At 38.2% G+C, this 15,036-nt stretch overlaps 1 protein-coding gene and 1 pseudogene across 1 annotated transcript in view; both read right to left on the reverse strand.

The window, feature by feature from the left end:
* Positions 1 to 189: 189 nt before the first annotated feature.
* On the reverse strand, positions 190 to 12,992 carry LOC145464135 (WD repeat-containing protein 93-like; annotated as a pseudogene).
* Positions 12,870 to 15,036, reverse strand: part of LOC145480071 (WD repeat-containing protein 93-like) — a 40,749-nt gene continuing 38,582 nt past the window's right edge. Inside the window, exon 15 of the mRNA XM_081458559.1 lies at positions 12,870 to 14,071. Coding sequence (XP_081314685.1) covers positions 14,051 to 14,071 — 21 coding nt within the window. The 3' untranslated portion in view covers positions 12,870 to 14,050. The remainder of the gene's footprint in view (positions 14,072 to 15,036) is intronic.

The raw sequence follows: 15,036 nt of genomic DNA on the forward strand, positions 1-15,036 counted from the left end.
TCAATAGTCGTGTCGCAGTTCGTGATTACGTTTACGCGATGTCTCGATAAATGTCCCAGATAGCGAGATTTGTCAGAAACGTGATTGCCAAGTGCGATTCTCATCAATGGACTAAGTTCAGTTTTTCTTTATCTGTATCAATGTGGTCTGTGAAATCCCTTGACACTCTCTCATACGCTTCAAGCTGCGACAGATTTCTCGACCTTGACTTGTCCGTTTTAAACTCCAGTAGACACACTCTAATAAATTGAAGTGAAAAAAAGAAAGGCTTTTTCATTAATCGCAGCCATGATGTCTAGTACACATACTGTGAAACATGTGCTCTGGTGATTAATGATTAAAGATAAAGGCACATAAAGAAGGTTTGAATAAGTTAAGAGGCAAAGAGTCTTCGTTAACGATTCCCTGCGGCCATATTATTTCACAATCTAAAATATATAGAAAAAATAAATAAATACACTCTATTTTCTCAACCACTTCAGTTTCCTAAAAACTCAAAACTATCAAAAATTACTTATTCAAAGTTTTAAGGAGAATGAAATGCTAGAAATTAGACGTTGTTTACAGAAGCAAAATATGCACTAAAGAACTTCCATTATTATCACTGTGTCGGGCATTGTGGCGCATTTTGCGGGCTAAAATGGAGAATTTGACGGGCTGAACTGTATTTTAGCCCGCTGAAATAAACCAATGAAAATTGTCAGTTTAGCAATTGTGCAATTAATTTCAACACTTAGAGATAAGCTTTATGGAACTTTCCTTTCATGTCTTCTACAATTTTTGAAAACTCAAATGGCAAGATTTTGTAATTTCTAACCAGGTTCGCTTGATGTATTGTGTATTTTCATTGAGGGAAAATAAAAGCCATTCAACTTGTAAACGCTCGCGTGATTGTTCAGACGGTTTTGTTGTCATTGTTTTCAATTTTTATCTTATCAATGCCCTTTAAAGTGATAATAATAGTAACAGAGTTTGTGTTCTTGGGCATAAATATGTTTTGGGCCCTTCTCAGAGTTAAAAAAAAAAATGAATCCGAGTCCGGCCCAAAATAAATTTATGCCCGCTCTGGCACGGTTCACGAATGGGAAAAATAGCGAATCGCAGATCACGGAAATTAAAATTTCATTTTCCCGAATCAAGAAAATAAGCAAGTAAAGTTTTCTTTTTAATAACCCGCTCTTAGGCTAGAAAGAGAGAGTAAAGAAAGCAAAATCGTAAAAGGCTATGTTAAGGCTTCATATTACAAATCCCAAATCCAAATCACTCTCGATAGGTAGTGCCATAATTATACAGAGGTCACATTCGGATGTTTTTAGTCTTAATGAATCTCCCTGAGGACACGCGTCTCAAAATCACGTAGAACAGAGTGGTGAAATCACGAATATCGGTTAATAATTCTAGTTCTTCACGGGTCACGAAAAAACTTCAAGTGGCGGATCACGAAGGCTAATTTCCTAAATTCACGTTTCACGAAAAATAAAATCAGCTAATCACGTATCGCCAGAGTTCCCCTGTACGACCCTCTCATTGTGTTCTGTATATTTTCGAACATTACAAAACAAGTTATTAGCCAACCAAGCTCTTGCTTATTATTTGGTTCACAATTAATTGAGGCCACTACATACTCATTTAAGCAAAAAATTAACGTTAGTAAAGACGACTTCATGTACTTAGGATTAATTAGCAAACGTTACATAAAAACATTCAGGTAAAAAGTTTCGCGCGAATGGAATCCGCTTGCGTGTTCAGTTTCGGTCTTTTGTTCTTAATAAACAGCATTGTTATGTATATCTACGTAATCATGTAATGGTAATAGGACTGAGTGGAGTCCAGTTCGGTCTGTAATCATACGCGTGATAACAAACTGGGACGACCGCGCAGCGGGAGTTTGATTTGTTTATCACGAGTATGATTACAGACCGAATCGCACGACACGAAGTCTCATTTCCAATTAATCAAAAAAAAAAAAATTACAATTTCCGAGAAAAGAAGTATAGCTAAGTTATGAAAGGAAGGAAATATTTGCATTAAAAGACTGACAAAGGAGGCGTAAATTACTGGTAATTGAAACCAAGGTTGCGATTGGTTGATTTAAACTACAACTTTGAACTTGATTGGCTTGTTGAACTGTCCGATAACAAACTGTCCGATAACAACTTGGCAAGTGAGTTAGTGGAAAATAGGAGTTTTTTTAAAACCAATCGCAATCGAGGAAATTGTAATTGTTATGATTAAACGGGTTAGAAACGACCAAACCAATTCTTATCGTCTTGTTATGTCATTATTAAATTGAGGCAACTACATACTCGTTTTTCGTTTTGGTAAATATATCTTCGTAATATCAGTCACATAACGAGTTATGTCCAATGTTTCAAGAACTAAGCGAGTACATGTATGTAATTGCCTCAATTTAATTATCATGTAGCAAAACCATAAACGTTTGGTCATTTATATCACTTATATATAAGTTTCTCCGGTGTCGTGTGAACGTGCGTGGCCTGAATTGCAAGGTATAAATTAGGCGGTACTTACAGATTTAGCAGTGAGCCAAGTGGAATGGTTTCTTCTCATCTTGTTGTTCTCAATATTCTTCAATTCAGTTTGATATTGAGACCACCGCTGCTGAAGTCTCAGTTGTCTGTTCTCTTGACTGAGAAGTCCTCATGAAAGAAAAAAAGGAAGAGTATAGAAATTAAAAAACAGCGATTTACAATGAAATATGAACTTTGACATTGTGATAAAATTCCCTTGATGTTCTTTCCAACCAGTCTACAGTACAGCTTAAAGGAGCTCAATCACGCTATTTTGAGTTATTTTGCCCACGTACATAATTATCATTAAACTGAAGGAAACCTGAAAATAGTAGTTAACTAAGATAGAAAAACACCAAAGAAATAATAATAAACCATAAAGGAACAAGGCTGGTTAAGGAGGGAGAAGATTAACACAGATTACACAAGACGAACTTGAAAAACTTAGACTAAACTTTTTAAGATGCACAAACCGTGACGTAGCTCCTTTAGAAATAATGCAAGCTCAGAATGTGGCGCAATAAGTTTTTGCGCCCGGAAGAACACTCAAGTCGGCGCGAGAAGTGAAAATGTGGTTAATCCGCAAGAACCTTTCTAAACGCAAGACGTTGAAACTCTAACCGCAAGAAGTCAGGATATTAACGCAGGCCGCAACAAGCAAGAAGTTACGAGGTCCAGCCCCTGAAAGTGTTCACTAGTTTTCTGTATCTGATCCGGCAATGAATTGCTGACAAACTGAAAGACGCCTTTAATTTAAGGATGATGAGGCCGAAGACCGAATCAACTATCGCCCCATAGAAATCGAGAGCGAATAATCTTATTATTTAAGTAGAATTCTACTAATAAGTAATAGTAATTGGACCGTCTACAATTCAGAGAGTAATCGGGTGAGTAATTTTAAAATCGGACCAACGCTCAGTGGTAGGCCCATTTGAAAAGCACAATATTATTAGTCCGTGAATTGTGCGACACAAGATCCAATTTCTAATTAATCGTACCCAACGATTAACCAACGATTTCCAGATCAAAAAGTCAAAAGGTAAGTAGCCAGATGATTCAGAGTTCAGCGCACTACTTGTTAAACAAGTTATTTTTACCTGTCTTGTATGAGGGAATGCAGTCTGGCATCAATGGTGTTGGTTAGCTTGTGCGGTGACGAGTCAGCGGTTACCTCTTCTTTCCAGTATTTTTTAAGTGTTGGAAAGTGTTGCAGAGGATATGAAAATGGCACGGCTGTCTGAAAAACAAACAGCAATGATATTTTCTACAGTGTACACGGATAAAACGAATGCTGAGGTAACATTACAATGAAAATTATAAATCTATAGCATTTCATATAACTCTACAACGTAAAATATTTGCAATGAAGCGGTTGATCTACATAGTCTACAGTATGCTAGAGCTTTCCATAGCATGAAGCGATTAAAAGTTTTTCTCCGCTAATCCGCCTGTTTTGTAAGCTATCTAAGAAATAACCAAACAATTCCATGTTGTTATCTCGAATCGGTGTACAAATAAAAAACAATTCCCACTTTGGTAGACAGCCATTATGAATCAGATCTGTATCAAGTAGCAAAGTCTCACCAGTAAACGGTTCTCCTTGATCCTTTCATAAGACTTGTAATAGTGCACTTACCTCGATGCCCAGGTCATCATGATTTTCTTCATCCATCTGAGCGCCAATCAATATCAAGACCTTCCCATCAGCGCAGATGCACGGCGACTGAGATGAGAGCAGGAAAGGCACAGGCAGCCCAACATGGCAAATTGCTGTACAACTGTTCACATCATACTGGGTTATTCTTCTACTCTTTGTCACGGCAACAATCTGAAAAAAAGAACAAGTGGAGAAATTCCGACAATACATGCTTTGAACTGCTCTGGCTGAGCATCAGCCGATACTTTGCTAGGAGTCCATCGCTAGCAACCCATTCCCCTTGGGACATTCACTTGCATCTGCTCTTTTCCCCAGAATAACCGGATGAGCAAATAGCTTTATTATTTCATCCTCCGACATGATTCAATTGATTCCGGAACGGTTTTAGTTACATGTATTGATAAATCAATGAGCATATTTGGGTGTTCACTACAGTCCTCGCCACGATGGCTAACTCCCGGATTCTACTGCTACACAGTCTCTCTAGATGCAAAGGTTATACAGGCATCGGTAAGAGGTGTCAAAATATGCAAACAGTGACATATAAAAGTCACTTTCTTCTCGTTTTATCGCTGTGTGTTTTGTACGTATTTATTATTATGGAATTTCAGCGGGTTTTTCGTGGATGTAGCTTTCATGGGATCTATCGACTACATGATTCATAGACTTTCTCGTTCAAAACCTTCCACCTTCCATGACGGTATCCAGCGTTTTCACGTGACGTCATCAAATTCTTAAATCCAAACTAAAGGGCCCCTAAAGTTTTTATCCTCATCAGGCATAAGAGATACTTAAATTATATCTGTTTACAACTTTCCAGCTCAATAGCGCCTTTCGTTTGGAAACCAGCGCATTTTGAATTTCGAAGTTATGGCGGTGCGTGACATAAAGCTACGATCGCGTTAGTCGAAAACTATGTATTTTTCTCGTGATTTTTAGCCATTTAAGACGTTGTCGTATTTGGAAAAGTGCTTATTTAAATTTTTACATGTTCACTGCAGTTAATCATTGTCCCAGACAACCAAAGTAAGTTCCAGATGTTAACACTATTTTCCGGCTGCCATATTGGTGTACCACAGAGGAACGCCAACATCGCGGCTCCATACTAGGCGCTGTAAATTTGCGCGGAACATTTCGACGAATATCTCAACTTTGGGACAACGAACACACCTTAAACTTGGAGAAGTGTCTTCTTTATTTATCTTCTGTAATATCACAATTTCTTGACCTTATCCACTGAATGGTTTTTGATATTATTTTGATTGCGTGACAATGAAAACGCTCTATAGCTTGGGCAAAATTTTCACCCTTTACAACCAAAGATAAATAAGCACCTGAGGCGTATCAAAATCTTAAAAATAAGCTGTGGAAAATTCCTAAAATATCGACCACATCTTCATTTCTTCCCGCTCGAAACTAGTCTTCTGAGAGACTTTGCTTTGTGCTCAGTAAATGACTATTTATTATCATTGACAAGTAGTAAAGGTAGCGTTGAGGTTTGTTTCTTACCACTTGTGGTGTTTGGCACATTGTGACAACCTTAGTGATCACTTCAGTATCAAGGGCTGATCTAAAGTTAAATACAGGTAGTTTTAACTTCATAGAATTAACATAATGACATCTCATTTCTTGAGGTAAATTTGTTTTCTTAATGCAACCCTGGTCAGTACTTCTATGACACTTCATGTCGTGGTACGCAAAACCTCATTTTGGCTAGCACATGTCTAGCAATAATTGGTATCACCCAACCAGTGGACAAATGCAAATCCTGCATTTTAATTGGCTACGCTACTAGAGGACTATCAGTAATAGTCCTCGAGTAGCGAAATTGGCGCAATCGAGCGTGACGCTTTCTTTCGTTTTATTCCCAAATAAATATTTCTTCACCTTGCATTTGCTAACTTTATTATTGCCTTTTCTGTCCGACTAGGCGGGTGATACTAAATAATTAGACCCTTCGCCCACAAGGGCCACAGGTCAATAGTCCATTCGCCTTCGCGTCATGGGCTATTGACCCGTAACCCCTGTGGGCTACGGGTCTAATTGTTAAATAGCATTCAATGAAAGCTAGGAAGTGTTATCACAGAATTTACAGGTTATTAATTTTTGAGTTTTATTCCCCTCTGTCAAGCAGCGTTCATTTTAATGAAAACTGCTGGGCAGAAGTCAGGTCCACCTTGCATAATGGGAATCACGGAAGAGATGGTGCATAATTTTACAGATCTATTGCGCTGGTGGCGTCCAAACAGTATTGATCCTTCAAGAGACATTCGCCAAAGACACACTCCACTGATAGCGTTAAAAGCTAATGGTTAAATACAGATAGGCAACGTTGTTGTTACAGATCATTTAAGCTCTTCTTCACTTCCCACTCAAGATCCCAGAAACAGAAAAACATTTTTAGCTAAAGTAGGTCACTCCAAAAAACGTATATCTTTTGTCAGCGCTAATAAAAACCTCGCACTAAGTTTAACAACTCACCGAAGTTTCAGCCTCTAAAGTGCTGGTTTTCCTTATGAAATTCGCCTCCAAAGAAGTCCAAAATTCGACATCGTTGCCGCCATTTTGAACAGTACTCAGTAGCCAGGCCACGTTTTCGTGAGGTCATTCCGTCCAAGAGATTTTGTCCAAATGGCTTCCTAAGAGCCTTTTAACTATCCTTCTGGGTTATGCCTGTTCTTACGCCGTAAAATTTTGATCCGAACAAGTTCCAAACTCCCAAAATGATAGCAGTGAAGGTAGTGAAGTGGATAATAACTTGGAAAAATAAATTTTGATGGCCTTGTGAAGGATGCAAAATCAGTTGCAGGTTTTTCTCCTTCCCGCCAATTTCGAGTCGGACGGAATGATGTCAAATAAACACGGCATGGCTGCCGAGTACAGTTGAAAATGGCGGTAGCCGAACTCTATTCTGTCGAGACGAATTTCTTTAGGATAGCGGGCACTTCAGAGGCTGAAATTTCAGTGAATACAAAAGCTGAATGTTTACTTGCTATAGGTGAAGACAAAAAAAGTAAGTTTTTTGAATCAATCAATCAATATATTTAACGTGGTCGGTACGCTTAGCTAAAAAGCTAGTACGCCACGAAAAAAAACGAAAAAAGGAAATTATAAGAGCCTTATGAAGGTATATAAATTTAAATAAATTAAGATTAAGAACTAGCTAATATTAAAATATAAGTGAGTAGAGTGACCTTCTTCTTTAATTGTTTCTTTCGATCGCAAACAGCAAGATCTATTCAACATCAAATTGAAACTACCAAAATCAACCCTTTGAAGTTACCTGTCAACAAGAGGTTTTGCTGGAAGCGACTGAGCAACTCCACATTGCAGAAGACAAAATGTTCCGTCATCGCAACTCACGATCAAGTTTGTAAGAGATGATGACACTGACGTTAATGATCCATTAGCTTCTGTGTTGACAAGAACAACAGCACTGGACAAGAAGCAAAGGTTAAGTATTTGTCCTTTGTCGGCCACAGGGTAGACCCTTAGAAGAGTACCTATATGTAGAAGAAAAAAATAGTATAAATCTATGATGTTTGCTTCAGAAACACCTTAGTTATCACAGAGTCAGATACTACAAATACTAGCAATTCATTACCTCTGAAATCTGCAGGGAGCATTGTGTAAGCCAAAACTATCTACCCGAGGATTCGGCAAGTGCGGCGTACCTAGAATAGTAACCTTCATCAATAAATTGAAGTGCGTATTTTCTGGTGCGTATCCATAAATGAAGCACTGTTGCATCGAATACACGACAATTACAAGTACTTGGTTAATTCATGACTCACCTCTATAGACATCCCACACATCGACTGTTCCTGTTTTTAGACCCATGGCCATGAAAGAGCCACACTCACTAACTGCGCTAATGATTATCTGGTCCGAGTGAGGCCACACTATGTCTGGCTTATGCTCCAGATCTGAAGAAGAAACAAAGCAAACCTGCGCTGAACTATAATTTTGCCTTTCGACTTTCAAGCAATTCGTTCAGTTGCTGTGATCAACAAGGTCTAGTGACCATCATTAAGCGCCTTTAGTGAAAATTTGTACTATTACACACTGTCACTATTGTTATGCTCCAAACTTTATGACATAGGTTAAGTAGAATATTGTCAATTTTCTATTGTTTGCTACGCCTGCATAATCTCTACACCTGTAGGTATAATCATTAAATCCAGAATTTTCTATTACAGAACAATATATCCAAATTGTAGTGAGCAGGTTTTAAATTGTTTACCCGTTTATAAATCATTGTCATAGAATTTTCATAGAATTTTCAAAATGCAAGTAGAACAACACGTACAAGTAAGTCATTTTTACTGCAGAGCATTTTACATCAGATATATACAATGTCAGTTCATGTGTAGTGAATTAGACTTCACATATTTTCCTTTTATATGTATACTTTCTTCGACTACGGCCAAAAACACATTGAGATGTGTTAGAAAAAGTTGACATTTTTGTTAAAATGTTTTGATTAATTCCATACCTTTTGCAGTCTTGAGAAGTGAATAAATAAATAGCTGAGTTCCTCCAGACCACCATACTGACAAGGAGTTGACCTTACTTGAACAAAACAATAAATGCCTTAATGCGCATACACTGCACACTTTAGTAGCTGAAAAATACTACTTAGAACAACCTGTGCGGGCCTAATTTCATGGCAAAATTCTTGTAAAGTGTTACAATATGGACACAATAGATTGTTTATTGACATTGATATGATTCACGTGACATTTGATCATAGTATGATTGGCATCACTTATATAGTCAATACTCTCGATAGCTCACAGAACGTGTAAGATCACGAAAGTAAGAGACTTGATTAAAAGCACTTTCGATTGACTCCTGAAGAGCCGTTTGTACGTCTCCTGATAGTGGGCCAAACCGAACGTGTTACATACAGCATCCTATAGTATCGTAAAGCTGGAGTATCTTAAATAGAAGGGAACTTACTAGCTTACTATAAGAACCCTGCCACGTCCTAGATGCTTTGTTGTTTTGTCGGTGGCTGGTAGCACAGGACTACCGCAAAACGTAAAAGTTTTTTACAATCCTAATCAAAATCCTTTAGGATCTTACTTAAAGATCTTAGATAGAATCATACAGGTTTCAGTAAAGATCCTTCACTTGAGTCCCCGTGAAGATCCTTCTTATACATCCCTGCTAAGATCTTTTAAGAAAAACTTGCTAAGATCTTCAGGGATCTGTAATAGGACTTGAAGGATCCTGTAGGATCTTCTAATAGTTTTGCAGAATCTTTGCAAAGAATTTTAAGATCCCCAAATAAATTATCCTTTACAACCCCACAACTTTATCAAGATTTAAACACACAATCTGATTGGCTACACTTGGTAGTCTAACAGTGGATAGATGTCTGGCAGCAGGAGCTTGTCAAGTGTTGATGATGGCTTCAACTGTGTGTTTCCCTGGAAAATCTGATCTAAATAAAACCAATCTATTTCTTTCCTGATTTGAACAGTTGGTTGATGGGCTATGCTACAAGGAGACTCTAACTTTGATAGTTTGTTCTAGGCTTTGCCCCTCATCAAATGTGAGACAATAGTTAACAATTAGACCCATAGTCCTTGCGGGCGAAGGGTCTAATTGTTTTAGTATCACCCAACTAGTCGGACAGAAAAGGTAATAATAAAGTTAGCAAATGCAAGTTGAAGAAATATTTATTTGGGAATAAAACGAAAGAAAGCGTCACGCTCGATGGCGCCAATTTCGCTACTCGATGACTATTACTAATAGTCCCCTAGTAGCGTAGCCAATCAAAATGCAGGATTTGCATTAGTCCACTAGTTGGGTGATACTAAAAACATTTAGTAAAAGTTCTTCATGTCACTGTTATGTTAGTAATTACCAGCTTGAAGGCAAGTCTGAGATGGATGGGGCTTCAGAATGGAGGTGACATTCATGCACCAGGGGAACAAAACCCGGTGGAGAGGCCAAGGGCTCTTGCTGTTATTGTTACTGCCTCACTGAGCAGTACAGCCTAACAGGCTGATTCCACTTACCAGGTGCAGACTCCAATCCTGATGGAACCAACCTCCCAGGTGTTAAGAAATGTATTTTAGGAAAGCTGTAATAGAAGTAGAATGCACAAATTAAATATACAGTAACTACCCGCGGCGTTAACATCTAAGACTGCTTGAAACTTCAAAGAATGAGGATAATGGAAGAATTATTAATCGTGGTACATGTATGTATGTAGCATTACCCCATGATGCCTTCTGTCATGAGATTTCCTGATATCATGTGAGGAGAATTCAAGGGACTGAAGTGGCTAGTAACCTTGTCAGATCCTCGTCATTTTTATTCAGATACTGCAGTTCGTTCTTGTGAAGCTGACGGAATGTTTTATCGCAGCTGTCAAAAAACTGCGACATCAACACTTGACTAGAACCAATGCCAATGACATTTCCCTCTGAATCAGTGGCTTTTAAAGCTGCAGAGCAGTTAGTGGCTACACAAGGGCCAACTGGAGCAGGGGGTCACACACGTAGTACTGCTGTAGACTTAGTGAACGAGACTGCTGAGAGGCCAGGCTGGTTCTGACCAGCCAGCTGAGCAGAGCTTGGTCTTGAACATGGTGGAGACTAACAGAAAACATAGAATACATTAGCACTGATTGAAAGGCTTGGCTGGTTACAGTGTACAAGTAAGTTCTTATCAGGTTATTGTGGACTGTCACGACTGTCTTGAGGCTCAGGTGGTTTGCCAGGTGGGTGCTTAGTCAGGTTTAGTCTAGTCTGTTCATCAACAAAGGATGCAGTTTTGAACAAAATTCTTACATTTTCAGATAGATCTCCGAAAAATATTATCATAGCACTCAAGCAGAAAACTTATGCTTAGTTGTTACTGCTCCATACTAGATCACCAAGCTACTTTTTGTATGATTTTTGTAACTAACAAACTTTCACATAATTTGCAGAATGTAACTTACAGTTCCAGTAGCTGGATCTTGCTCTTCAGAGGATTTTAGAAGCTGGTCTGGTACAGCTGCGGAATCGTCCAGATCTTGAGAGTTGCAACAGTACAAATAAGTTGAGTGCAAAGTGAACTGATCAACGTGAGACGAGCGTGGGACAAAGAAAAAACCTCAGTCCCCGACAGGAATCGAACCCATGACTTCCCAAACACCGGGTGGGCGCTCTATCCACCAGGCAGGCGCTCTATGGATAGAGCACCCGCCCAGTGTTTATGAGGTCAAGGGTTCGATTCCTGTCAGGGACTCAGATTTTTTCTTTGTCCCACGCTCATGTCATATTGATCAGTTCACTTTTCACATTTCATTACCGAGCTTAAAATTCACCATCTTTATTTACTTAAGTTAACTGCACTTTTAGCAACACATGAAAAGGAATTTGTTTAAAAATGAGCTCACTGGTGCTGTTGATTGAACCATTGTAGGTTTCCTAGAACGAGCTACCACAGTGGCCACTGTGGTTTCTACCTCCTTCACCCAAGCATCTTTAGGAACTTTGTAGATTTCCAACCAACTTTCCTTTATCGGTACTGCATTGCAAATGAATGAAATTATAAGTCAGAATAAAAATGATGTCTTTCTTTGTTCCACACACGTGACAGCAGCACTTCCATCTTTCTCATTGTCTGTCTTATAACCATGCCATAATGCGGTAAAATTTCACGATCGCCAGAAGGCAATTAAGACGAGACGATCATTAATATTAAGAGACATAGAGTAACCAGATGGCATCTGTTTCAACTCACTTGAAAAAGCCTGTGTTCAAAACTGAAATATTATTGAGTCCATTTTCAGCCACATGTATGTTAATATCAATCTGTTATAAGTTCTCCCTCCATATTTTATATTGTCCCTGATATTTAAGAACAAATGGAGCAAAAGTTATTGTCGTGGGCGTGACACAACGCACCCTTAATTACGTCTTTTGAGTTAATACACAAGACGCAAAGGCAGTTTTTCATCACAGTGAAGTATCCTGTGTAGATTCCACTTCCAAGGACGTTCGTCGATGACTATGACTCGGCATTCGTAGTGCTTTTCAGCCGTGTATCCGAGGTTCAGCTGGAATTTGTCTACATCTTCGTTCAGTATTTTTGATATTGACCGCCAGTTTCCTCTTAAAACAGCAAATAGCCAGCGCCCGTCTAAACTCGGGAATTCTTAATCCATACACAACTGGATTGAGAAAAGAGTTCGAATAATTCAGAAGGGTTACTGCGTAATAAAAATTACCTGCAGGAATTGTGACCTCAAAAATAACTTCTAAACCATCCATGATAATTAAGGGCAGCCATGAGAGGAGCGCGAGAACAGATACAAATAACAAGGTTTTTGTTAAACGTCTGTTTCGCGTTGCCCGGTTCTGTGCTTGGAAAGTAAGTTCTGCGTTCTGAAACTTTCTCCAAATACTGATGTTAAAACCACAAATAACGAACGTTATTATCAAACCAAAAGACATCCAAGCATAATTCTCATATTCCGGAGAAGTTAAGTGACCCAGTGTTATTTCAAATGCAGTTATAAGAATTGTAAGTATCCAAGACATCGAAATAATAGCGCAGTAGTTTTTCGTTGACAGTGACCGCTTATATCTGTGTGGCGACGCTATAGCGTAAAATCTGTCACCTGATATCGTCGCAGCGGAAATTAACGAAGCATGCACAAAAAGCGTATCGACCAGATCATGGGCGTAATCCAAAGATGAAGACATGCGACCCGTCCACAGCTGAAAATTGTACTCTCCGATGAAGAAGATGTAGCCAGGCATTGATAGTGTTCCTAGCATCAGGTCAGCAAACGCCATATTGATGACAAGAAATAAACTTTTTCTACGAAGACTTTTGTTTGCAGCAAACAGTACAATAGTGAGAAGGTTTCCAGCCACAACAAGCAAAGTCGTCAAAATAAACGCGCTACACCATGCAATGCCATCTGCCTTGGAATGAACATTTTTTTCGGAGCCAGAGGCGTTTTTTGAAGTAATATTAGCTCCCGATGTGATATTCATTTTTGTTTGACTCATCAAGCCTCGAAATCGCCAGTGTGGTCTGCTTTATATGTTTCAAGTAATTTATACTGAAAAAGCGCTATTGGCAGCTGGTCGACCTAAATGCACCTTCTCACCTAAATTTTAGTTGTTATCTATGAAAATTGCACGAAATTTCATTCATGGCGGATTTTTTGTCAATTCCGAGATGATTTATTCTAGGGCAACAGCCATTTACTATGTTTTGAATGAAATTGGCATTGTTATTCAACATTTGACGCGTTCTATCGCGTGTGGCAGCCGCAGAGCCTCGCGTGATTGTTGTTTCGTTGATACAGCTTCACATTGCCTTTAACACCATTTTAAACTCCTTACTTCTTATTGTAGTTTTAAAGTAAATCTTCCCTTCACCTGCTCTAAACTATCAAAAAGGCGGAAACAATGTCATTTCATAATGCGTTTTTATTTGCAAAATATGATCGAAATTTATTATTTTCTGTTAGGGCAATTTTAGAAGGACTTAAAAACTTGCCATAAGCTGCAGTATACCCAATACATTCTTGACTACGATCTAAAAACTGGTGAATAAATATTGTCTTTCTGGTTAACGTTTTACTTAAGTGGTCGTGGAAAAAAATTGACACGTGGGTTTGGTTTCAATAGTCGTGTCGCAGTTCGTGATTACGTTTACGTGATGTCTCGATAAATGTCTCAGATGGCGAGATTTGTCAGAAACATGATTGTCAGGTGCCATTCTAATCAATGGACTAAAGCTCAGTTTTTCTTTATCTGTATCAATGTGGTCTGTGAAATCCCTTGACACTCTCCCATACGCTTCAAGCTGCGACAGACTTCTCGACTCAGACTTGTCCGTTTTAAACTCCAGTAGACACACTCTAATAAATTGAAGTGAAAAAAAGAAAGGTTTTTTCATTAATTGCAGCCATAATGTCTAGTACGCACACTGTGAAAGAAATGCTCTGGTGATTAACGATTAAAGAGAAAAGGCAGATAAAGAAGTTTTGAATGGAAGGCAAAGAACAAGCACGCTCAATCTTCGTTAACGATTCCCTGCGGCCATATTATTTTACAACGTAAAATATATAAAACAAATAAAAAATGTACTCTATTTTTCTCAACCACTTCAGTTTCCTAAAAACTTAAAAGTATTAAAAATTACTTATAGAAAGTTTAAAGGAGAATGAAATGCTAGAAATTAGACGTTATTTACAGAAGCAAAATATGCTTTCAGAAATTTCCATTATTACTTTGTGGGGCATTGTGGCGCATTTTGCGGACTAAAATGGAGAATTTGGCGGGCTAAACTGTATTTTAGCCCTCTGAAATAAACCAATGAATAGTGTCAGTTTAGCAATTGTGCAATTAATTTCAACACTTAGAGATAAGCTTTATGGAACTTTCCTTTCATGCCTTCTACAATTTTTGAAAACTCAAATGGCAAGATTTTGTAATTTCTAACGAGGTTCGCTTGATGTATTGTGTATTTTCATTGAGGGAAAATAAAAGCCATTCAACTTGTAAACGCTCGCGTGATTGTTCAGACGGTTTTGTTGTCATTTTTTTCAGTTTTTATCTTCTCAATGCCCTTTAAAGTGATAATAATAGTAAGTGAGTTTATGTTCTTGGGCATAAATATGTTTTGGGCCCTTCTCAGAGTTAAAAAAAAAAAAAATGAATGTGAGTCGGGCCCAAAATATATTTATGCCCGCGAATATAAACTCTATTGCTTTATTAAAACAATATAAATAAAGCAAAAGTAGAATTCCTTGAGAAAATAACTGATCCCTTCACAAAAGATAAGCAATGACGAAAACGTTCATCGTTTTGTTACGTATATATA

Source organism: Orbicella franksi, chromosome 1 (assembly GCF_964199315.1).
Source record: "Orbicella franksi chromosome 1, jaOrbFran1.1, whole genome shotgun sequence".
Taxonomy (NCBI): domain Eukaryota; kingdom Metazoa; phylum Cnidaria; class Anthozoa; order Scleractinia; family Merulinidae; genus Orbicella; species Orbicella franksi.